This window comes from Myotis nattereri, assembly GCF_964212035.1.
Source record: "Myotis nattereri genome assembly, chromosome: 12".
Classification (NCBI taxonomy): domain Eukaryota; kingdom Metazoa; phylum Chordata; class Mammalia; order Chiroptera; family Vespertilionidae; genus Myotis; species Myotis nattereri.
In genome coordinates this window covers 22,944,659-22,971,158 of record NC_138087.1, presented here as the reverse complement: position 1 = coordinate 22,971,158, position 26,500 = coordinate 22,944,659, and the positions used below count along the sequence as shown (strand labels likewise).

The following is a 26,500-nucleotide window of genomic DNA, read 5'->3' as shown; positions in this document are numbered from 1 at the left end:
TTTTGTTTTCCCAGTAATCCCATTTCTAGGCAGAGCAATTTTTAATGATAGCAAGAAAAGGCCAGAGTGTGTGTGTGACTTTGTGTACAAGTTGGTGGTAGAGGTGGAATAGATCACAGATCATTGACAGGGTTCAATGGTTTGTGCTTAGTGGGTGTTGAAGAATGATGATGGTAGGTGTTGGAGAGGAGAAGGTCTTCAGTGAATGAAGGAGAGTGTCCCTAAGACAGTAGATATCTACAATTGGTAGGAGAAAGGGTAGAATACCAGATGCTTGAACCTTCAATGAGCAGAAATTTTTACAAGACGATACAGAAATAATTATCTGGTGGCATTTCAGAGTAAGGCCATAGACACTTCATGTTTGAGAATATGTAGAATATCAGAAATTTCTACTTGAGAGCTGTAGAACTAGAGCTTTCTTATAAGATTTAGATTTCAGTGAAAGTTTAGTGGTATAAATTAAGCATTTTTGTAGTTGAATCAGGCAGAAGGAGCTATGGTTACTAGAAGGTTCTGTATATAAATATATATGACTTATATTTATATGAACAAGTTTAAAATAATGTTTAATATAACATCTAGTTCCACTTTAAAATTTGAACTTAATTGTAATTTTATTTCCTTCAGGATTTCTAAAAAGTCGAGATCGTGCCTATACAAAATTCTACACCTTTTTAACCAAAACACAGATTTTTATTCGTTTCATTGAAGAATGTAGTTTTGTAAGTGATAAAGATACTGGATTGGCATTTTTTGATGACTGCGTAGAAAAGGTAAAAGTTTGTCCTATATAGCAACGTTAAGGAAAAATTTTAACAATTTGGCTAGCTGTGTGTATAATCATCATCATCATTATTATTATTAGCCCAAATGATCTGAAGGAGACAGCATAGGGTGTGTGTGTGTGTGTGTGTGTGTCTGTCTGTGGGTGCATGCAGTTACATGTACATGCAAGTGTCTAGTTTCTATCATACGCAGCAAATTTTTCTCTTTGATTCTCACTTTGTAACTATGAAGTACTAAATTGACCCTCCTAAAACTTATATTTAATTTATATGAATAAAATAAGATTTAGTAATTAATTTACAAAATTTAGTTTTTTTGGATAAATGGAGTCCTGTGTTCTTTTGTTTAATGTCTTTCCAGGTACTTTTGCTACTATATTTCTTTTGTCCTAATGGAGGTTATTTGGAAATATGTTAAGTTTTTAAGCTTTACTCACCCATCCTAAGGAAATTCAAATTGATTCTTCACAATTGATGACTGACTTAGATATATATTTTTTTCATTTTTAATAGAATTCTTATTTTTGCTATGTGGATCTTGGGGCTGATTATTTATGCAAACTATATATTATATAAAATTTAAGATTATATTCAAAAAAATGTAGAATATTATAACATTGTATTTTTTATGGACTCCGAATGATTCATATGCCTTAGAAAACTTGATTAACTTTCTCCCATTCTATCACTATAACCTAAAATTTCAGGGATACAATCAAAATTATTTAACATTTTAGTTTACTTATAAAAGTGATAGTCCAGTATCATCCAGTTAGAGGGATGCTTAGATAATGTCAATCACTAATGCAGGGGTTTAATAATAATTAATTTTTTATTTGAGAAGCCAGATTCCTTTTGTGATTAGCTATCTTTTGCTAGTGAAGGACTTATGAAAAAACTAATAAAAATAAATTGTTTTAATAGCCTCAAAAGACGTATTATACTTAGCCTAATATAGAATAGGGTCCCCAAAATTGTGAAGTGTTTTTTATTTGTCCAGTATTAAAAAAGGATAGTTTTTTAAAATAAGAATTTAAGATAATCTCTATTAAATTCACAGTAGACATTTTCACTAAGAATTTTTTATTTTTTTCTAGTTGTTTCCTGATAAAAGCACAGAGAAAACAGATAAGGTATTTTTTTAAAGTTTTTGAAAGTTCAAAACTAGGTCTTGCTTATATATAAATTAACTGGAAAAAAATAATTATTTTTCAGATTGATTTTGATTCAACAGATGATACCAAATTGATTGAGCTAGATGATTCACAAAAAAGTGAACACACTGTATTTATAATGCCACCAGAGCCACCTCCTGATGATGCAAAGGACCTGTCACCAAAGTACAGGTAGCAAGGATTCTTTAAAAGAGCTCTTTGGGCACAGTTTTAATGATTTATTTTTATTATTTCTGATTATTAGTAGATGCATATATTAATCATTTGTGAAGGTCATTTTCAAAATTTATTCAGTGAACTAATGGAGATGAATATTTTATAATGTCAGTGGGTAATGTAAATTAAGACTTGGACAACCTTGTTTGAAAATAAGCCAGATGTTGATCACTAGTCACCTAAAAATTCAACCATATTTTAATCTTTAAAAAATTTACTTACTTTTGTGAGGTTCCGCCTTCCTTTGGGGGTTTTTGTTGTCAATATAAAGGCTGTATAATTCTTATTCATTAGTAAGATGTCAGAGTAAGCCTAAAAGTAGAGGGGCAGGAATCATTCTTTATTAAAATAAATGTAAAGAATAGGATTTGGATGGAATCTTTTGAGAAATTAAAATGTATTTGATTGTTATTGTTATAATTGTGATAAGATACAATTTAATAAACTTAGAAAAGCAAACAATAAAAAAGAAAACGAGCACATCATTTTAGCACCAATACTTAGTCTGTTAACAACTGTATGTATATCTTTCTTGTCTTTTAGTGCATAAATTTGCACTTATTATACTTAAGACAAATATGGGTTCATCTTACATATATTCTTTGTAACCTGTGTTTGCCTTTAATGGCCTGAACATGTTTCCATGCCAAAAAATATTTTTTGTGCCATATCATTTTGAATAACCACATTACATGCATTTATTGTGATTTGTTTCACTAGTCTCCTGTGGATTGTTTGTAGTTCTTTGCTGTTTATATCTTTGTGTATATACACAGTTATTTTCTTAGGCTGTTTTCTTAAAATAATGTCAGGAGCAAAGAAAATATAAAATAACTCATAAAACTATGGAATTAACATATAATCTAAGAATGAAGAATATATACCATAGGGATTGAGTGGCTTAATTAAGTACCATTTTGATTGCATATTAACTATAGAATTCTATTTTACTTTGGTTTAATCGCTATGCATTTGGACTCCGGTATTGACAAACAAGATAAATAGAGAAAGGCAACACCTCCCAGAAGAAAATTGACCAAAGGAGGCAATTTGCAAGAAGAAATCCCAATAGGCAGTAATATGAAAAGATAGTAAGCTTTCTAGTATTCAAAGAAATGCAAACCAAAATGATGAGTAAAAGCATTTTTAATCTATCATATTGAAGATAAGCTTTACTACCAGGTAAAGTGTATGTTAGACTATATGCAAGTATAGCCTTTCTGGAAATAAATTTGTAGTGATTTATAAGAATTTTTATTCTCTTGATAAATATGGACCATAGCAAACCCTGATAATGGGCATTATTCTAAGAAATTAAGCAAAAGTATTTACAAAGATATATATATACCAAGATATTTAATTACAAAAATTTAGAAATAACCTAAAATGTCCAGCAGTAAAGAATTGGGTAAATTATTGTATATCCCTAAAATGAAAATATTTTTTAGAATATATTTTATTGATGTTTTACAGAGAGGAAGGGAGAGGGATAGAGTTAGAAACATCGATGAAAGAGAAACATCGATCAGCTGCCTCCTGCACAATCCCTACTGGGGATGTGCCCGCAACCAAACTACTTACCCTTGACCGGAATCGAACCTGGGACCTTTCAGTCCGCAGGCCGACGCTCTATCCATTGAGCCAAACCGGTTGCAGCTAAAATGAAAATATTAGGAATTTTTTTCTTTTAGACACCAACACAAGGTACTTTTATGAAGAAAAACAAAATTATAAATTATACTAAATATTATTTTTACATATAAATTATTGAACACATTGGTTCTGTTGCAAGGGTAATTCCTCTATCAAGTAAGATATCAGGGTTTTCTGTTTTCCATGGATTGGTTGAGAAAAACAAATAGAGTGGGGAGGAGCCAGAGTTTCTACGTAGGTGGTCTATGTATTTCATAACTACGTCATCTTACATTTTTGAATTACATTTCTATATAAGGATTTTGGGGAATAATATTGGGTACTATGTAAGGTTTAGAAATAGTCACCTAAATTCTGGAATAATATGAAGCGTATTTTAAATCAGCAGTTCTAATTTTGCTTTTTATTTTAGTTACAAATACTTTCCAAGACTGGACCTTAAGCTTTTTGACAGACCACAGGAATTGAAACTTTGTTTTAGTAGACACCCTACTGGGAATAGCATTACAAACAGTCCAGCTCTCATGGCTAAGAGAAGTAAACAGGTCAGATATTCTTTATCTAATACATGCTAATTAAAAATGTAAAATATGTATATGTGATATGCAGCTCATAGTTTAGAATTATCACCCACAGCAACCATTTGAAGAACTACTGTGGTTGATAATGAACTAAACTAGATTTCTTGCAATCCTACTTACAATGTTGAGGCTGAAGTTTTTGAATGCTTACTAGTATGTTTATGCTTTAAAAGAATTCTTGGGAACCAAATATACTTTTTAAAAAACTTGATGGATATACTAGAGGCCCAGTGCATGACATTCGTGCACTGGGGGGTGGTCCCTCAGCCCAGCGTGCACCCTCTTGCAGTCCAGGAACCTTGGGGGATGTCTGCCTGCTGGGCCTAAGCTGGCAGGCGGACATCCCCCAAGGGGTTCTTAGCACTGCTGTGGAGGTGGGAGAAGCTCCCACCACTGCCGCTACACTCGCCAGCCATGAGCCCAGCTTCTGGCTGAGCGGTGCTCCCCCTGTGGGAGTGCACTGACCACCAGGGGGCAGCTCCTGCATTGAGCATCTGCCCCCTGGTGGTCAGTGCGCATCATAGCAACCAGTCATTCTGCCGTTCGGTTGATTTGCATATCAAGGTTTTATTATATAGGATAATTCACATACCATACAATTCACCCATTTAAAGTATACTCAGTGGCTTTTAGTATATGCACAGGGTTGTACAACCACACCACAATCAACTTTAGAACATTTTTGTCACCCTTAAAAGAAATCTCGCACCCTTAGCTGTTAACTTCCAGGTTTTCCCCCCACAGCCTCAGGCAACCCCTAATCTATTTTTTGTCTCTATAGTTTTGTCTATGCTGGACATTTCATATAAATGGAATTGTATAACATGTAGCCTTTTGTGACTGGCTTCTTTCACTTCTACTGTTTTTAAGGTTCATCCATGTTGCATCAAGTGTCAGTACTTCATTTATTTTTATTGCTGAATAATATTCCACTGTGTGGATATATACCACATTTTATTTATCCATTCATGGACATGTGAGTGGTTCCTACTTTTTGGCTATTATGCATAGTGCTGCTATGAACATTTGTGTGTTTTCACTTCTCTTGGGTATATGCCTAGAAGTGGAATTGCTGTGTCATATGGTAAATCTGTTTAACTTTTTGAGGAACTGTCAGACTGTTTTCCACAGTGGCTACACGATTTTTCATTTCCCACCAGCAGTATATGAGAGTTCCAATTTCACTATATCCTTGTCAGTTCTTATTATTATCTGTCTTTTTTTATTATAGCATCCTAGTTGGTGTGAAGTGATGTGATTTTGATTTGCGTTTCCCTCATGGTTAATGAAAATGTACTTTATACTGCATACTACGTTCAAAAGGGAGTGCGAGTGTATTAACTTAGAACATCTTGCTTTAATACCACATCTGATTTAAGTGTAAAGAGTTAAACTATAGTTAGTTGTGAATTAAAATTAAACATCTTTTATACATATACTGACATTTTGGGAGTCTACAAAACATGGAAAATTTCAAAATGAAATTCTTAGTTCAGGTTTTACCAATCCTATACAATAAAAGGCCAGCAACCATAACGGCGTCATGACCATAATGACCATCGACCAGTTGCTATGAGGTGCATTGACCACCTCTCGGTCCCTCCCCCCCCGGGGTGGTGGGTCGAGACTGGGGACTGTTGAGCAGCGGCAGGTGGTGCGCATCCAGCAGCGAGCATTGCGGGGTGGGGAGTGTTGCAGAGCTTCATGGGGCGGGGAGCTTCACGGAGCATTGTGGGGCATCATGGGGAGTTGCGGGGCAGGGAGCTTCGTGGAGCATCCCGGGGTGGCAGAGGCAAGTATCGTGGAGCTTCGCGGGGCGGTGGAGGCAAGCATTGAGAAGCTTTGCGGCGTGGTGGGTGTCATGGGGCGGTACAGAGCAGCGGATGTGGCCCTGATCGAAGACTAGGCCTAGGGACCCTACTTGTGCATGATTTCATGCTCTGGGCCTCTAGTTCTTATATAATCCCCCAAATCTGAGATTAACCTGAGGTGTTCCTTAATTTCATATAGTACACATTTCTCTCAATGTTGTCTGAAGGGAATTTTTTTTTACCCTAACAGCTTACTAAAGGCAAGTTTTTAAAATGGGAAAATTTTGTTACTAAGTGTTTTTTTCCCCTGTTTTTATTTTTTTTATTTTGTTTGTTTTGTTACTAAATCTTTAAATCTCATCTTCATCATCTTTTTCTTTTTTCCAGGCTAGCTGGAAGGAACTGTATTTTCAAATATGTCTTCAAGTCTTGTACAAATAAAGATCATGAGAAAAATAATACACCAGGATATTTTTTTTTAGAACACATCCCAGTAGAGGGATCTTTAGTGCAAGGCACACTAGAGCAGTTTAATTTATCTGGAAGGCTCTATAGTATCTAGCGTTAAAGCTCAGCAGGTGATATATATGTATTTTTTTTATTGATTTCAGAGAGGAAAGGAGAGGGAAAGAGAGATAGAAACATCAGTGATGAGAGAGAATCATTGATCGGCTGCCTCCTGCACGCCCCCCCCACCGGGGATCGAGCCGCAACCCAGTCATGTGCCCTTGACCAGAATCAAACCCAGGACCCCTCAGTCCACAGGCCAACACTCTATCCACTGAGCCAAACCAGCTAGGGCTCAGTTGTGATTTTGATACCTATTCTCTCTTCCATTCAAATCAGAATGAAAATCAGAGGTTGAAAACATGACTACTGAACAGTTAGGTAGGAAGGTCAATGATCTTTCTCAGACTATGTTGACTTCAATGGAGTAGGGCTTTTTATGTAATCGCTCAGTGAAGGAATTAACACAGACTGTAGTGAGGGAGGTTAAAGTGGAAATCTTGGCAGGAAATAGGGCATTTTCACTTTTTAGCTGGGAGAAGAGTGAGAAGACTAAGTTTTCAAAAATGACTTTGAAGAACTTATAAGCTATCAATGGTTAAATTCTTTCATCCATCAAACATGAGTGCCTTCTATGTGAAGGGCACCTAATTAATCATTATATTATAAAAATATGAATGATCTCTGCTTTTAAGGAATTTCTAGTGTATTATGTTCACCAACAAATAGTTACAGTACAATATAAAATGCTTCTGTAGGTGAATGTTGAAAGACCATGTGGCATTAAGTAGGAAGCCACTCACAAAAGTAAAACTATGAAATACTTGATTTTAGAGTAAAATTTGACATTATATTCTTTTTTTCCCTTTCCTTTTCACTTTCCCCATCATAATAAATTTTAGTAAATACCATAATGTTTTATTCTCTTTCTAGGAGATAAAAACAGCTCATAAGTTGGCGAAGAGATGTTATACAAATCCACCACAATGGGCCAAGTGTCTCTTCAGTCATTGTTTCAGTTTGTGGTTTATTTGTCTCCCAGCCTATGTTAGAGTTTCTCATCCTAAGGTCAGAGCACTTCAGCAGGCCTATGATGTACTTATTAAGATGAGGAAAACAGACGTGGATCCACTAGATGAGGCAAGTATAATGAATTGAGAATGTTACTAAGTTAAATTTTATTTTTGTATTTTTAAGAAAAGTTAATTCTCAGTTGCTTTAAAGTGTCCTCAGGTATTTTCATTATAAGCAGGAAAGGTAAAACATTTACTGTTTCATAGAGATAGTACTTATTATTTATTTTAAAATATGTTTATTTTAAAAATTACTGCTTTGGAATGAAGCTGAGACTTATTATTTAGACCAGATTGTTTGTCCTTGATAAATAGAAAATAATATTTATTTCATTTTACTTTTGATATAACTTTGTTAGGAAGCAAATAGGGAGTAGGCTTTCCACTAGGACCTGTCTGCTAGGGTGCATTATAAAATCAATTTGTGTTTCAGATTATGTATCTGAAATGTAGTTCCAAGTTTCTCAATCTTGGTACCACTGACATTTAACATTTTTTTTATTTATTAGAGAGAGTTATTATTCCACTTATGTATGCATCTCTTGGTTGATTCTTGTGTGAGTCCTGGCCTGGGATCAAATCTGCAACCTTGGTGTATCAGGATGACACTAACCAATTGAACTACCCGGCAGGGCACTAATGACATTTTGACCTGCATAATTATTTATTCTGGGGGCCTGCCTTGGCCTGTCTTGCACATTGTTGGATGTTTACCAGCATACCCACTAGATGCCAGTAGCAAACCCTTCCTGCCAGGGCAATCAGAAATGTCTCAGACATTGCCAAGTGTCTCCCCTGGAGGACAAAATTGCCCCACTGGTGTTGGTAATAATAGTACCTTCCTCATAAGTTTAGTTTGAGGGTTAAATCAGTTAATGTACATAATGTGCCTAGAATAGTACCTGGCTCCTAGTAAGCACTGAGTGAATGATGTGTTACATGTTTTACATTCAATCTCTCTCTTTAAAAAAATTTTTTTTAAATTGATTTTGGAGAGAGGAAGGGAGAAAGAGAGAGAGATGGAAACATCAATGATGAGAATCATTGATTGGCTGCCTCCTGCATGCCCCCTACTGGGGATCGAGCCCACAACCTAGGTACATCCCCTACCAGGAATCAAACCGCGAACTCCTGGTTCGTGGGTTGATGCACAGCCACTGGGCGGGCGACACTGGCCAGGCCATACAATCTCTCTCTTAAGCTTTAGAAGCGTCCTAGGAGATGGCTGAAGAAGCTGAGTCACGTATTTAGTCTCTCTCTGTTCTCTTTTCCCTTTAAAATTATTTTTAGTGTTAAGATAATTATAAATGATATATAGAACCAGATTAGAATTTAAAATGAAGTTGAAATAAAAATTCAGTAATAGATGTCTGGGAGGAAGGAGAGAAAGAGTGAGAACACAAGGGAAGAGAAATGGGATTGAAGAGAGCACATTATAGCTTGAGTGATAGCTATATATTTTTTTTTCTTTAAAATACAAAGATCTGAAACTATTACAGTATTTACAGTATTAAGATTTGATAATGCTGTGGGCATACGAAAACTCATTTTTCTCTAAGTATTAACTGTATATTTATAAAAGCTTTTAAAATAAAAAGATGTAAAGCAAGTATTAATATCCATTCTCATATTTGATTACATTTCCTCTCATCTAATGTTTATAAAACGATTTGGAAATTAAAAGTACTTGACCATAGCCTTGACCGAGTAGCTTAGTTGGTTAGAGTGCTGTACCAATACGCCAAAGTTGCGGGTTCAATCATGGTCAGGGCACATACAAGAAGTAATCAATGAATGCATAAGTAAGTGGAATAACAACTAAAAAAATTTTCATGTACTTGATCAGAATCAGTGCTTTGTATTTCATACATTTTAGTGTTTTGTAAAATTCTGGTAATTTTTATATCTAAGAAGCATTTCAAGATGTTTTAAGTTTTTTGGAAAGTATACATTTAAAGTGTTTTAAAGTATTCTGTAAATATTATGTTATTGTCCTCTAAATTGAAAGCATAATTCTTGATTATTTCTTTGATAAGTTATAAGTTCACAAGACATATCAGAATTGCCTAAAAACGATTTTCTTCCAAAGGTATTAAAGTTCTATGGTAGTCTCTGGTACAAATAATGATGTTCTCTTATTTTCTAACATGCAGCAATTAGAACCAGTAAGCTAAGAAATTTTTTCTATTTCAACAATAAACAGCATGATAGGTTTAAAATTTCAAGGTTGATTTCTTCTATTTCAACTTCTAACAAGTTATATCGAGAGATTTGTAGTGTGCTGAAGTAATTGCATTTTTACTGCTGGAAGAAATGTTTGTTTAATACTTAAGAATGCATATTTGATGCGTTTTATCTGTTTATTGATTACACATAGAATAGCACGTTAAAGGTTTTACAGTATTTTCATGTATATTATTTCCTTTGGTATTCCCAGCAACTCTGTGAGGCAGTTTATATATTAGCTACGTTTTAAAAAGATAGAAATTTGGCCCTAGCCAGTTTGGCTCAGTGGATAGAACACCAGCCTGTGGACTGAAGGGTTCAGGGTTCTATTTCGATCAAGGGCACATGCCCTGGGTTCGGACTCAATCCTCAGTAGGGGGCGTGCAGGAGGCAGCCGATCAATGATCTCTCCCATCATTGATATTTCTCTCTCTCTCTCCCTCTCCTTTCCTTTCTGAAATCAATAGAAATATCTTTTTTTAAAAAAGAATGATACTGTGCCTTATTCATCTTAAAAAATAATAATAAATTAATAAATAAAAAGAAATTTGAAACAGATGAATTGACACACACATAGCCCCCCTCCCACTCCCCACCCCTACAGCAAGTAAATAGTGTGCATGTTCAGGTCCATATTCCATCAGAACCCACAGTTTCTCCCCTCCCCTCGCCTTATCCAAGGATATTTTTCCCATTATTTTTTTATTTTATTTTATTTTTTTAGAGAGAGAGAATGGTACGGGTTGGGGGGGGGGGTGTGGGGGAGAGAAAAAGAGACATCAATTGGTTGCTTCCCGCATGCACCCTGAACAAGGCTGGGATGGAACCTGCAACCAAAGTACTTGCCCTTGACCGGAATTGAACCTGAGACCCTCAGTCCACAGGCTGATGCTCTAATCATTGAGAAAAACTGGCTCGGGCCCCTCTGTTTAATTTATAAGCGTAATGTTTTAATTTGACAGCTTTGTGCTCTACATTTTATGTTTGTAAAAGTTGTAATAACCTAGACTTTATCATAAAACTTTAGAAGACCCAGAAATAGCACATGCCACTGAGGCTGAATTAAAATTAAAATGTATAATGCATTTTGCTTTTTATACTATTTACTGAATTTTAAATGAAAATGAAATATTTGTATCATGCTTATTTCTATATTGTCTCATTAGTCTAACAGATATTTTTGAGTAACCATCCCAGACCTTAGTGGCTTAAAAGAGCTATTTTATTAAGTCATAATTTTTTTGGCCAAGAACCTAGGAAATAATGCTGTGTGGTTTTTCTGTTCCATATTGCTTTAACTGGAATCACTTGGTTATAACCAGTTGCTTGCTGGTGTGGTCTGGAGGGTCCCAGACAATTTAACTCAAAGGCTTGCCAGGTACTTTGGCAAGTTTGACTGGAAGGCTGGGCTCAGGTGGGACCCTCTCCCTCCACATAGTCTCAGGACCTCCCCATGTGGTATTTGGGCTTTTTCCATGATAGCTTAGAGAGCTCCAAGGGCATTTGTTTCAAGAGAGAGGAAGTAGAAACTGGCAGTTTCTTAAGTCTTAACCCTGGAAACTGGTACAGTGTCACTTCAACTGAATTCTGTTAGTCATACAACAGAATTACGCCCTTCCCCCTCAATTCAAAGGGAGGGACATAGACCTTTCAATGTGAGGAGTAGCAGAGTTGTTCGCCATCTTTCTCTACCACAGATATCCAGAAGATAATCATGTTGTAGGCAACAAAATACTGCAATTGGCAATTATATCTCTGGTGTTATTACTATTTATTTAATTTGGTGCCTGTGTCTTACACAAGTATACCTAGAAGGTTAGGGAAACACTCTGCAGACCTCGAATAAATTCATCATCTAGAATCACTTTAGAAAATTCAGATTAATCCCAATTTGATATAGAAAATGATTTTCTTAGAGTTGAATAGGACTTTAAGATATTTTAATATAATTTTAACCTAAAACTGAGATGCTCTAGAAATTTTGTAATATATGGGATCTTGCCTATGTTTGAATTGGCCCTACTTGTTATAAAGTGTGTGTGTGTTTTGCCCTGACCAGTGTTCACAATGGTTAGAGTGTTGGCCCTGGTCAAGGGCACATACCTGGGTTGCAGGTTCGATCCCTGGCCCCAGTTGAGGGTGCATGTGGGAGGCAACCAATCAATGTGTTTCTCTCAAATCGATGTTTCTCTTGTCCTCCTTTCCACTTTCTCTCTTTAAAAATATCAATGGCAAAAATATCCTCTGTTGATTAACAAAAATAAATAAATAAAGTGTGTGTGTTTTATGATGAGCTCAGTTCCACCTCTCTATAGCTTTTTGGAGTTGCACAAACTGTTTACTCCCTCTTTTATGTGACAATTCTTCAGATATCTGAAGTACCCTCTTGTGTCACATTCTTCTTCATTCTTTCATACATCTTACCTAGTTCCTTCAGTTGTTCCTAATTCATGTAGTTTCATAACCTGGTCATTTATAGAGTTTCTCTGACAGTTTCTGACCTTTTGCTCCTAAGTTATACCGTGCATTTCTAGCTTCATAGTACTCATCCTAATGATGCTCTGCCTCTTCAGCTCTCTTTTCACATCTCATCTCTTCTGTTCTCTTGAATATAATTCCTTCCTCAAAATTTGCTTTCTCCTTTAGTAGAAAGAGCAGCTTGGCTTAATGGTACAGTTGTTAAGCAACTCTGTCACAAACAGAGCACATTTTATGAGTCTCAAAAAGAATATCTCCTATGTGTACATATCCTTATTCTAGTCACAAAATTGTGTGTCATCCTTGCGCAGCGCAGGAGCTATGCTTATCATTTTAATTTTAGTATATGTGCTGCTGAAGCGAGCACTCCTTATTCTCAGAATAAACTATTTATTTATTATAAATAAGTTTGTGACTGCCCTGTCACTGTTTGTATAAACTGGCTCACCTCTTAGCCAAGGATCATTGAGATTCCTATTTCATTCTTCATGTTTTCTGCCATCATCTTTTAATATATAAGATTCTAACTTTTAGAGGAGTAACCAATTGACTTGTCCTCTTATGATAAAATCTGGACCCCCTTGGTAAACACATGCCAAGAAAAGCCTTTGCTAATTATAGTTGTGTTTCTATCTTTTTTTCACATGCTTTTTAAATACATGGTTTTACAGAATTCTTTTTATTATATTGGCATCCTAGAGAATGCTGTCTTTAATTCCTTTTGCACAAAATATAAAACATTATTTAGGAGAGAGCTATTTTAATCATACTTTATTTTAAAAACAAATTTTTTAAATTATGGAGAATAATAGTCATTCTCTTTGTGCATACTTAGTTACTGAAACAAATGGCACACATGCACATAGATCTTAAGTTCAACAGTCAGTAATCCTGGTACTTCTATTAAAGAATGAGTTTTACAAATAATTTACCAAGACACTCAAACCACAATAATAGAAAAAGTAGTGCTTAATAACTTTGAGAAGAAGAATTGGGTAAATCATTTAAAAATCTCTACAAGTCACGGATGGACTATGTGCTAACTACTGCTAATGCTTTGATGTTATTTTTTGCTAGGTGTGCTATCGAGTAGTAATGCAGCTTTGTGGACTTTGGGGCCATCCTGTTTTAGCAGTCAGAGTCTTATTTGAAATGAAAACTGCTAACATAAAGCCAAATGCTATTACTTATGGTTATTATAATAAGGTAAGTAGGATTGACATTGGGCAATGTATGCTCCTTATTAAGACTGATAATTTTTTAATACCTTCTTTTAGAGGGTTTGGGGTATAATTTTTATATATGTACTATATATGTATGTATATTTTCAAAAGTCAAATATTTCTAATAACTATTACTTTTACCTTTATTTTACTTTTAGGTAGTTTTGGAGAGCCCGTGGCCTAGCAGTACCCGCAGTGGTATCTTCTTATGGACGAAGGTACGGAATGTGGTACATGGCTTGGCACAATTTAGGCAGCCGCTTAAAAAATCCGTACAAAAGTCACAGGTCTCCTCAATATCAGGTAATACATGTGATTGGAAAGATACTTTCTTGCTGAACCATAAGCTTCATAGTTTTATGAATTTTAATTATATGAAGTATAATTTCTGTGGTTTGAAGTATAATTATATGAAGTAGAAAACGTAAATCAAATTCTAGTTGATAATTTTATATATAACTAAAGATATATTACCTTTGCCCAAAATTCTCCCCCCACCCCCATATTTAGAAAGTGTTCTGCAACTTTAAATGAACTATGGGTCATTGATGTTTAGTTTGATATTGTCAGTGCATGAATTATTGAACTGCTGTTGTCCTTATCTTTAGCTCCTCAGAATGCCACAGGTGGAAGTGATGGGGACACGGTGAGCCACGGTAGCGTGGATAGTTCTAATGATGCTAACAATGGGGAGCACACAGTCTTCGTCAGAGATTTAATCAGTCTTGATTCCATTGATAATCACTCTAGCACAGGTACTAAATCTGGATTTACTAACCCTTCACTTAATCTCATGTTAAGTCTTTCCTTTTTTAAAAAGCTTTTACACCCCTCTCGAGTTTGGGTAATAATGAGCTTTATGTACTTTTAAAATACTGTTCTCATATATAAATAAGGGAAGGAATTATACCTTTGATTGTTGTTCACTTCTCTCTATTTCCTATAGTTAACTTTGGAGTGCTGTGCAAAAGGCTCTAGGCATGGAACTTCTCTGTATTTGTTCATCATTCGTTTGTGAAAGTAGATGATATAATTGTTAGTGAATGTGCAGTGAGGAACTTGAATGTTAATGACAAAACTTGCAAATCTTTTTTTGAGATTATGAATATTAAAGAGGAAAGAATAATTTGCACACCATGAGAAAAAGTATTTTCTGCGTAGTCATTACTTAAATGACACTTTCAAAAATCTGAGAAATTACTGAAGCTACTTTTACATACAAATCTATGGGCATAACCTCTGTCCTCTGAAGGTAGAATTAAGCATAATTAAAGGAGCACATTGAGCAGATATATATGTGTTGCACATCATTCTTCTTATTTGTTCTTTTTTTTGTTAATATCTCAGGCTTTTCTTTAAAAAGAATTCTAATTCCTGTGCTTCATCTGATATCTTGAATCAATGACTGAAGTTTCCTTTCTCTGCTCTTTGTTGCTTTGCTTTTTGCTCTGTGCTGTTTCTTGGTGCTGCATTTGTCCTTGGCTGTCATGGTGTGGGGGTTCAGACAGACTTGTATGACGTGAAGCTATGGATACACATGTGCGTTAATTCTACTCTTGAATATTAACCACTTCAGGTAATTTCCCATTTATTAGGTTAAATTTTGCTGACATGCAAGGGTTGGGAGAGACCTTTTGTATTTTAAATTTTGTTACCAGTGGAAAACAATTATAGTTTTTTGGGCTTCTCCTTCAGATAAGTGTAATCATATATGTACTACTGAAAATATTCAACTAAAATTTGATGATCAATTTGCAAACTTATTGTTATCTTATTTGTAAATACACTGTACCTTACGATAACTCTTATTTTGTGGTTGGTTTATAGCATTATTGTGTCCAATAGTTTTATAGTCTTTAAAGCTTTCAGTGTTCCACCTGTTGAGGTGGTTTTTGCTTGCTAAAACTGATCTGAATTCTTTTTTTTTTTAATTTATCTTTATTGTTGCAAGTATTACAAATGCTTCCCCCTTTTCCTCCATTGACCATCCCCCTCCTCTCTATTCCTGTCCCCACCCCAGGCCTTCATCCAACTATTGTCTGTGTCCATGGGTTATGCATATAAGTTCTTTGATTGATCTCTTCTCTCCCCTCCCCCCCTTCCCTCTGAGGATCCTCAGTCTTTTGCATGCCTCCATGTCTCTGGATCTATTTTGTTCATTAAATTCCACATATAAGTGAGATCACGAGATACTTGTCTTTCTCTGACTGGCTTATTTTGCTTAGCATAATACTCTTCTGGTCCTTCCATGCTGTCTCAAAGGGTAAGAGATCCTGTTTTATTGCTGCACAGTATTCCATGGTATAAATGTACCCCAGTTTCTTTTATCCTTTCATCTACTGAGGGGCACTAGGGCTGTTTCCAGATCTTAGCTATTGTAAATAACCCTGCTGTGAACATAGGGTGGTTTATATCCTTTCTGATTGGTGTTTCAGGCTTCTTCAGATATATTCCTAGAAGTGGGATCCCTGGGTCAAATGGCAGTTCCATTTTTAATTTTTTGAGGAAACTCCACACTATTTTCCACAGTGGCTGTACCCGTCTGCATTCCCACCAGCAGTGTACTAGGGTTCCTTTTTCGCCACATCCTCAACAGCACTTGCCATTTGTTGATTTATTGATGGTAGCCATTCTGGCAGATGTGAGGTGGTACCTAATTGTTGTTTTAATTTGCATCTTTCTGATGATTAGTGACTGAGCATTTTTTCATATGTCTCTTGGCCATTTGTATGTCCTCTTTGGAGAAATGTCTATTTAGGTCTTCTGCCCATATTTTGATGGGATTGTTTGTCTTCTTTTTATTGAGTTGTATGATTACTTTATATATTTTGGAGATTAACCCCTTATCAGATGTTGGCAAATATGTTCTCCCATACAGTGGGTTTTCTTTTCATTTTGATGCTGATTTCTTTTGCTTTGTAGAAGCTTTTTATTTTGATGTAGTACCATTTGTTTGTTTTTTTTCCTTTGTTTCTCTTGCCCTAGGCATTGTATCAGTGTAAATTTTACTACATGAGATGTCTGATATTTTGTTTCCTATGTTTTCTTCAAGGATTTTTAAAATATATATATTTTATTGATTTTTTTACAGAGAGGAAGGGAGAGGGATAGAGAGTTAGAAACATCGATGAGAGAGAAACATCGATCAGTTGCCTCCTGCACACCCCCTACTGGGGTTGTGCCCCGCAACCAAGGTACATGCCCTTGATCGGAATTGAACCCGGGACCCTTCAGTCTGCAGGCCAACACTCTTTCCATTGAGCCAAACCAGTTAGGGCTCTTCAAGGATTTTTATGGTTTCACGATTCACATATAAATATTTTATTCATTTTTAGTTTATTGTTGTGTATGGTATAAGTTGGTGGTCCAGTTTCATTTATTTACATGTAGCTCTCCAGTTATTCCAATACCATTTATTAAGAGACTGTCTTTACTTCATTGTATGCTCTTGCCTCTTTTATCAAAGATTATTTGGGCATAATGGCTTGGGTAGATATCTGGGTTCTCTGCTCTGCCCATTGATCTACATGCCTATTCTTGTAGCAGTACCAGGCTGTTTTGATTGATCTGAATTCTTATGTGAAAAACTACCTGCATAGTTACAGAAGCATGTATGAATCATTGAAAGTCAACATAAGTATAAGTAACAATCCTCTTTGTAATTTAACTTTCTTTTATCAAGTAGGAATTTTTATGAGACTTTCATTTTAAAGCCACCTTATTTTATTTCCTCCTATATGTTTTCTAATACTTATAAATGAGATGGATTTCACTTATGAAATACCAAGAAAATAATGTGGTATGAAATCATTTCACCAGGAATAATAATAATAACAATAATAATTACTCTCCTTATTCCTCTAAATTTTTTTTAATTTGATCTTTTTTTTGCATTTAAAGCTACTTAATTTTTTTATTTTTTTTAATTAAATCTTTATTGTTCAGATTATTACATTTGTTCCTCTTTTTTCCCCCCATAACTCCCCTCCACCCAGTTCCCACCCCACCCTCCTCCCTCACTCCCCACCCACTGTCCTCATCCACAGGTGCACGATTTTTGTCCAGTCTCTTCCCGCATCCCCCACACCCCTTTCCCCCCCAAGAATAGTCAGTCCACTCCCTTTCTATGCCCCTGATTCTATTATAATCACCAGTTCATTCTGTTCATCAGATTATTCACTTGATTTTCAGATTCACTTGTTGATAGATGTGTATTTGTTGTTCAAAATTTGTATCTTTACCTTTTTCTTCTTCTTCCTCTTCTTAAAGGATACCTTTCAGCATTTCATATAATACTGGTTTGGTGGTGATGAACTCCTTTAGCTTTTTCTTATCTGTGAAGCTCTTTATCTGGCCTTCAATTCTGAATGATAGCTTTGCTGGATAAAGTAATCTTGGTTGTAGGTTCTTGGTATTCATCACTTTGAATATTTCTTGCCACTCCCTTCTGGCCTGCAAAGTTTCTGTTGAGAAATCAGGTGACATTCGTATGGGTACTCCCTTGTAGGTAACTGACTTTCTTTCTCTTGCTGCTTTTAAGATTCTCTCTTTGTCTTTTGCTCATGGCATTTTAATTATGATGTGTCTTGGTGTGGTCCTCTTTGGATTCCTTTTATTTGGGGTTCTCTGTGCTTCCTGGACTTGTAAGCCTATTTCTTTCATCAGGTAGGGGAAGTTTTCTGTCATTATTTCTTCAAATAGGTTTTCAATATCTTGCTCTCTCTCTTCTTCTGGCACCCCTATAATTTGGATGTTGGTGCGCTTAAAGCTGTCCCAGAGGCTCCTTACGCTATCTTCATATTTTTGGATTCTTTTTTCATTTTGCTTTTCTGGTTGGGTGTTTTTTGCTTCTTCATATTTCAAATCTTTTCCTTGATTCTTGCGCTCCTCTGGTCTGCTGTTGGGAGTCTGTATAATATTCTTTATTTCAGTCAGTGTATGCTTAATTTCTAGTTGGTTCTTTATCACAACATCGAGGGTCTCATTAGATTTCTTGTAGATCTCATTAAGTTTGTCGGCAGTTTCTAGAAAACTATTGAAAGACCTTAAAAGTGTGGTTTTGAACTCTATATCCAGTAGTTTGCTTTCCTCCATTTCTGTCATTTGTGTCCTTTTTCTTTGTCTCCGCATTTTTTATGCTTCCCTGTGTTGATACAGTGGTTTTTTGTGCTAAGTGCCCTCTAGGGCCCAGTGGTTCAGCCTCCCCAATTACCTGAGGAGGACACACTTGGTGAACCCCCTTGTGGTCTTTGTGCATAGTCTTGTTGTAGTTAAGCCTTGATTGTTGTAGGTATCACTGGGAGGAATTGGCCTCCAGGCCAGTTGGCTGTGAGAATCAGCTGTGTCTGCAGTGGGAGAACTTCTGTGCTGGAGACACCCCTCTGGGGCAAGACTGGCTTCATTGGGGCTTTGGTGCTCACTGAGTCTGCCCCCTGAGTGTGTCCTTTATGTTTCCACGGAGCTGCAAACTGGATGGTCCCACTCTGACCTCTGGGCTTCCTGGCTCCTGGATCTCTAGGGAGATGCTTATCTAGCCTTTGCCTGAGGCTATCAAGCAAAAGCCTCCCTGCAGAGCTTGGGCGGGGCGGATCCCACGGGCACAACAGCGCGGGGCTAGCAGTTATGGCTGCTCTCAGTCCTGCCCTCAGAGGCTTTGCTTCTCAATGTCCCGGTAATCGCTGCAAGCCCCTCGGAGAGAAAGCTGCCCTCGAGTTCCGCTGCCAGACAGTCCCGCTTCTCCCGTATGAGTCTGGGTCCCTAGAGACTCGCCCAGAACTGGAGCTCAGAGCCTGAGACTCCCTCCCGATTGAAAACGACAACTGCGCCCTCAGCCGCCAGCCCTCTCCGCATGCACCTCCGCACCTTAGTATTTTACTTCCACACTGCGCCTCCTCTGAGTCTCAGTATGCTTTTCTCTTTCCTTCTGGTTGTAGAATTTCCACTCAGCCAGCCTTCCTGTGGTTCTGGGTGATGTCCGTTCCGTCTTTTAGTTGTATTTTTGAAGTGGTTGTGCGAGGCAGCAATCTCCGGTGTTTACCTATGCCGCCATCTTGGTTTCTCTCTCCTCTAAATTTTTAAACTTGTCTCCTTTAATAGAAAAAATCTCCTAGTAATCCTGTGTAGTTGACGTAAAGATTCCAGTAGTTGGCGAAGAAACTTCAGATCCCTTTTTCATGTTTCTTTTAAGCTGCATTTCAAGTAGCTAAAGACCCAGTACTGAATTTACAATTAATATATATCTCTGTAGAGTTCTGGTGATGTCATTTTATATTTTGGAAACTTGTAGCCCAGATGCTTAAGTTACTGTTTTCATTAAGAATTATCTTGTAGAATCTTTTCCACTTGGTACCTGATACTGAGTCACTTGTTCGGGAGCATATCTGGGCTTGATCAGTTTACACAGTTTCCAGTCTAGTGTCCTTTCACTGCATCACGGTGTTTGTTTTAGCAGCCTTTCTGAGAGAGCCAATCAAAACGTGACTGAAATTAGTCATTCTAATGGCATTTAAAGAAGTTTAGTTCTTTTGTTATATATTGGGCAAACCCAATGTTTAAGCAGCAGTGTAACAAGTGGTAGTAGAAAGTATAAGACACTGTATTTTTTATTTTATGTGTTTTTCATTGATGTCCTTTATAAAAGGACTATCTAGTAACTGGCCTTAGTTTGGTTTTAAATGATACAATTTTAAAGCCAAAATAAACTTTCAAAAAACTTCAATTTAAATAATTTCAAACTTATAGAAATGTTGCAGAATAATAGAGAACTCTTAAATAACTTTAATTTAGATGTGCTCACTTTTAGTTTGTCACATTTGTTTTATTGTTTTCTTTCTATACACATATTTATTTTTTGTAATCATGTGCAAACAAGTCAATATATCTTGCCCTGTTACCACTTAATACTTCAGTCGTATTTTCTCTTACATAACCACAGTATAGTCACCAAATTCAATTGATAAACTGCTTTAATCTATAGTCTGTGTTCCAATTTTGTTAATTATTGTGATGTCCTTTGTGGTACTTTAACTCCCTCTCTGTAGTCTCCTTTAACCTGGCACAGTTCTTTATCCTTTCTTTGTCGTTCATGACTTTGAACCTTTTGAAGAATTCAGTCCAGTTATTTTGTGGAATGCTTAGTTTGAGCCTGCCTGATATTCCATGTGATTAGATTAGGTGATGCATCCATGGCTCTGCTACAAAAGTGATATTGTATCCTTCTCAGATTTTCATGTGGCAGAGGCACACGGTGTCTGTCTGCTCCTCATTGGTGAGGTTAATTGTGATCACTAGTCTCAATGTTTGGTTTCTCTGAGTTACTGTTATCCCCCTTGCAGATAATAAGCTATCTGTAAGGAGACACTGAGAGGCTGTGCAGTAATAGCCTCTTTCTTATCACATTTTCTCGTTTAAATTTAGCATCCATTGAAGATTCTTGCTTGAACCAGTCTTTACTGTGATGGTTATAAACTGGTGGTTTTACCAACTCTATACTCCCTCCACATTTATAAGATGGTATTCTATCATATATCCTTTAGGCATGTTTCCTTCATGTTGTTGTGGTTTTGTGTGTGTGTGTGTGTTTTAATATGTTTTTATTGATTTGAGAGAGAGAGGAAGGGAAAGGGATAGAGACATAGAAACCTCAATGAAAGAGAAACATCCACCAGCTGCCTCCTACATGCCCCTACTGGGGATCCAGCCCACAACTGGGCAGGTGCTCTGACCAGGAGTCGAAGCAGTGACCTCTTCGTTCATGGGTCCACGTTCAACCACTGAACCACACCGGCCGGGTCTGTCATGTTTGGAGCACTTCCTTTCTTGCATAATAAAATGTTCCTGACTTACTCTTATACCTTCCCTTCCTGAGCTCTGGAATCAGCCATTTCTTCGAGGATCCTAGGTTTCTTTTAATGGGCAAATATTTTAGAAACCAAGGTCTGGGCTATAGGTGTGTTTACTACTACCAAGGTGTTACTGCTTCTTGACTTATTCAGCAGAGCTAGAAAATATGTTTTTATATAGTAGAACTACTTCTGATTCCAATCAAGCCCACAGGTTTTTCTTTGCCTTCCTTCGTTATTTTATTTTATTTTTTTAATTCTCTCTTCCACACTAAGAATCTTGGCTCCCAGAAATATCATCACATTTACTCATTTGCTCAGACCTGAGTAATAAATAATTTCAGAATTGCTACATCCATTCCCCTGTGAAAAACAAACCCCCTAAGGAGTTCAGGATTTGACTGTTACCCCCAGGCTTAGAATATATATTCAAAATAAAGTGTTCCAAAGTTTCTTGTATGAGTCCTCTCATCTTTCCAGTGTGGTTATGGTATTCATATGAAATAGAGTTGGTTTCATTTGTTTCTGTTTGTATTCAATTTTAGTTACTTCCCCTCCCATATCCCCACTTTATTGATCTAATTTTTATGAATATTTAGAAATTAGTGTTTTCCAAAAATAAAGACTATAACAAGCTATATTTAGAAAAGTTTCTCTGTGCCTTCCATCCTATTTTTTTTAAGATTTTCTTTTATTTTTTAAATATATTTTAATTTATTTCAGAGAGGAATAGAAGAGGGAGAGAGAGGTACAAACATCAGTGATGAGCAAGAATCATTGATAGGTTGCCTCCTGCACGCCCCCCTACTGGGGATTGAGCCCACAACCTGGATGTGTGCCCTTGACCGGAATCGAACCTGGGACTTTCAGTCTGCAGGCCGACGCTCTATCCACTGAGCCAAACCGGCTAGGGCCCTTCCATCCTATTTTGCCCCACCCCATGTAGGTAACAGGTTTTGTTTTTGTTTTATTACTCCTTCATTTCTTTTTGCAAAAGTAAGAAGGTATATGTTTGTTTTATTTCCTCTTCTTACACAAAAAGTAGCATTCTATAGATACATTCCAAAAGACATTTTGTCCAAATTTGTTAATTTACAGATAAGGAAATTAAGACTCAGTGCTTTCAAATGTGTAATGGGTTTTTAGTCTTCGGTATTCCTGTACCTACTGTTCTTTGCTTCTTACTATTTTAAAATGTTCTGTGTGATTTGTAAGTTTTCTTGTTTTCCTTTTCTCTAAGTTTAATTATGTAGATTAATGTCATTTTCTTTTGCAATATTATAGCTGGACTGTAAGTATATGAAAACATTTCTATGTAAGCCTGCATTGTTTTTTCACAGGTGGTCAGTCTGACCAAGGCTATGGGTCTAAGGATGAACTTATAAAGGATGATGCAGAAATTCATGTGGCTGAAGAACAATTAGCAAGAGAATTGATAACCAAAACAAAAGTGCAAATAGAAGGTTAAGTACTGATATTTTCTAACTTTACTTAGAAAAATACCTGTGCTAACTACAAGTATTATTTGATAATTTAGTTCAAGGGTCCTCAAACTACGGCCCACAGGCCACATGCAAATACAAATATTGTATTTGTTCCCGTTTTGTTTTTTTACTTCAAAATAAGATATGTGCAGTGTGCATAGGAATTTGTTCATAGTTTCTTTTTAAACTATAGTCCGGCCCTCCAACGGTCTGAGGGACAGTGAACTGGCCCCCTGTTTAAAAAGTTTGAGGACCCCTGATTTAGTTGATAATTTTTAGAAATGTAAGGTCTGAGCTTATAAGATACTATGTACCAATATATATGGTAGGTTTTGATAGTATCTGAATTTTAGAATTTAAGAGGTCTTTAAAGACTCAGTAGGTCAGCCCTCAGTTTTGTTGTAAACTGTGACCCATTAAAGTATTTATTTGTCAAATATATATAGCTACTTTGTGACAGAACCAAGACTAAACTTTGAGTCATCAAACTTGTATTCTAGTGTCCCCTTTATTTTAAAATGCTAAGTCCTTCAAATATCTAAGTGGATATTTTTTATTGGTAGTTTAAATATAGTCTTCATGGTTTCTTGTTTTTTTATGGAATTCATTGAGGAAGAAATTATTTGTGGTAATCATTTTATAGAAATATGGAATAATATTTTGGCTTTATGGTAATAAGATGTTCTTCCTATCTTTTTACACTAAAGTATTCTTTCTTCGCCCTGGCCAGTATTGCTCAGTGGGTTGGGTTATCATCTTGTACCCCAAAATGTGGCGGGGTTTGAGTCCCGGTCAGGGTGTGTATGGGAGGCACCTGAATCATTTTTTCATTTCCAAATCATTTGGAATCATTTTTTTAAGTATACTTTCTTCATTGATGTCACCTTTTTTATGCTCCACTTATACAGAAGCAAGCTCATCTCCTACTTGACAAGTGATGAGTATAACTGAAGGCCTGAGCCTTACTTAAGAATGCTCACGTTAGGATTATTGAATGCTAAAATAAAACTTTTATTTCAGTCATTACTGGCAACATTTGTGGCATAAAGTAAATCAGACATAATTAATCAGTAATAAAATAGTCATATATTCATCCTCACTTGGAGGTGGAAAACTACCTAGAATGTATTAAAATCAAATATATGGTTTCTGTTCAATATTGGCATAATTAGGAACTATAACATTCAAATGTTTTTCCCCCAGAGGTGTGTGATGTCTCTGCTGTGGTGGCAAAACATTCACAAGTTAGTGGAGAGCCACACAGTCCAACTGAGCCTCCTGCGTGGGGCAGCAGTATTGTGAAAGTTCCATCTGGTATATTTGATGTCAACGGCAGGAAAAGCAGCACTGGTGAGTCTTTATGTGTTGGTTATTAAATGTTTAAAATATACTTCTACAGATATACATGTGTTTAATGACATTCAAGTGTTGACTTAATTATAATGAACATGCTCAAGAGCCAGAAGTAAGTTTAAATCCTGTAAATGAACTAAAATAGTTATTTAAAGATATTTAACTCTTAAAATGAGAGATATTTATAGTGTTTAGTTCAGGGGTCCTCAGACTTTTTAAACAGGGGGCCAGTTCACTGTCCCTCAGACCGTTGGAGGGCCGGACTATAGTTTAAAAAAAACTATGAACAAATTCCTATGCACACTGCACATATCTTATTTTGAAGTAAAAAAACAAAACGGGAACAAATACAGTATTTGTATTTGCATGTGGCCCATGGGCCGTAGTTTGAGGACCCCTGCTAAATATTTGAATTACCTTTTCTTATTGGGATGCCTGTTCAGTTTGGTCCCACTTTCTCATAGTAGGTAATGAGAGGTGACTATAGGGCCTCCTGTACTCATCAAGAACAGAGATGAAGCCTGGCTGGGTGTCTCAGTGGTTGGTCGTCGACCCATGCACCAAAAGGTTGCCAGTTCCGTTTCTGGTCAGGGCACATGCCCGGGTTGCAGGCTTAACCCCCAGCAGGGAGCATACAGAAGGCAGCCAATCAATGTTGATGTTTCTCTCTCATTGATGTTTCTATCTCTTTCTCTCCTTCTCCTTTCCTCTCTCTCTAAAAATCAATTAAAAATATTTTTAAAAAAACAGAGATGCAGTGATGTGATCAAATTCAAGTGCGCTTATGTGTGATAGGGTAATTCCTGTCATTGAAGGGAAATGGAAAAAAATGATTGACATCATTTACTACCTACACAAAATGCCAGTGAGCCTTTAATTTTGGCCCAGTTGTTATAAGCACTCTGAGCCACTTATTTGTGATTAAGTATTTATAATGAATAATTGTTATGTGTGACTATCTTGAATTTGAGTTTACTAATTTCAATTATGTTATAGCCTCCAAAGTACTCTTTTATTTTTGGTGGGTTTTTTTGTTTTTGTTTTTCAAAATACTCTTAAGGCATACATCTAAGTGTAGGATTTTAAAGGATAATGAAATTAGCCTGTATTCTGTGCTCCTTGTTAGTAGCTATAATTCACTTCTCTAAAGTCAGCTCTCTTGTCTGTAAGTGTATCTATTGTTTGACTTTATAGAACTTAATTTGCTCAGCTTTTTAAATCTATGTAGGAATAACTTCTTATTCCTAAAGTCTCTTTATTTTTGTATTTACTGTGACATGAAGTCAGTTCATTCTTGTGTGTATGGGGGGGGCGGGGGGCGGCAGCACACATGAGGTGGAGCTAAAAGTTTTTTGAACAAATAATTTATATGTATGTTCTGTATCCCATTTTCCTAACCTATTGATAGCAGGTTAAAAAAAAAAAAAAAGGAGGGCAGAGTTTTCTTCATCAAAGGGTTAGAATCTTCTCAGAATATTGAAATGGACATGGTCTGTGTGTTTCCTTCCCTTTTTACTCATCTTATTTCCATGTTACATCCTGATCTGGGAAGATTTATGTTATTAAGAAAGAAAGAGCTGGTAATGGGGCTTTTGCCGGTATATCAGACAGTCAAATTCATTTTAAAATTGAACAAAATGTGCCACTAAATTTCTGCAGATACTATGAGAACCAGTAAATTTGCAAAGATCTGTTTCTCAAATATTGGTAAAAGCTTTCACAGCAGGTACAAATTTGTAAAATATGCTTATGATTCCCATAAAGGTTAAAAAATATCTCTAAATGCTTATTATTAGTTCTGTTTAATTGGTATGATTATAATTATTAGTTGGTACCAATTTGGAAGATTAAAAAGAAGCTTGGGCCTGGCTGGTGTGGCTCAGTTGATTGAGCATTGTTCCGTGCACTAAGAGGTTGCCGGTTCAATTCCTGGTCAGAGCACATGCCCAGGTTGTGTCTCAGTCCCCAGTAGGGGGCATGTAGGAAGTAGCCTATCTATGTTTCTCTCTTTTTGATGTTTCTATCTCTCTCCCTCTCCCTTCCTCTCTCTAAAACCAATAAAAACGTATTTTAAGAATCAAAAGAAAAAGA

General features: G+C 36.3%; 1 protein-coding gene across 1 annotated transcript in view; it reads left to right on the top strand.

Moving 5' to 3' along the window:
• DENND4C (DENN domain containing 4C) overlaps window positions 1–26,500 on the top strand; it is a 125,279-nt gene that overhangs the window by 71,426 nt on the left and 27,353 nt on the right. Inside the window, exons 13-22 of the mRNA XM_081104264.1 lie at window positions 631–776; window positions 1,886–1,921; window positions 2,004–2,134; window positions 4,245–4,377; window positions 7,665–7,871; window positions 13,586–13,714; window positions 13,890–14,034; window positions 14,340–14,486; window positions 22,913–23,035; window positions 24,260–24,406. Coding sequence (XP_080960390.1) covers window positions 631–776; window positions 1,886–1,921; window positions 2,004–2,134; window positions 4,245–4,377; window positions 7,665–7,871; window positions 13,586–13,714; window positions 13,890–14,034; window positions 14,340–14,486; window positions 22,913–23,035; window positions 24,260–24,406 — 1,344 coding nt within the window. The remainder of the gene's footprint in view (window positions 1–630; window positions 777–1,885; window positions 1,922–2,003; window positions 2,135–4,244; window positions 4,378–7,664; window positions 7,872–13,585; window positions 13,715–13,889; window positions 14,035–14,339; window positions 14,487–22,912; window positions 23,036–24,259; window positions 24,407–26,500) is intronic.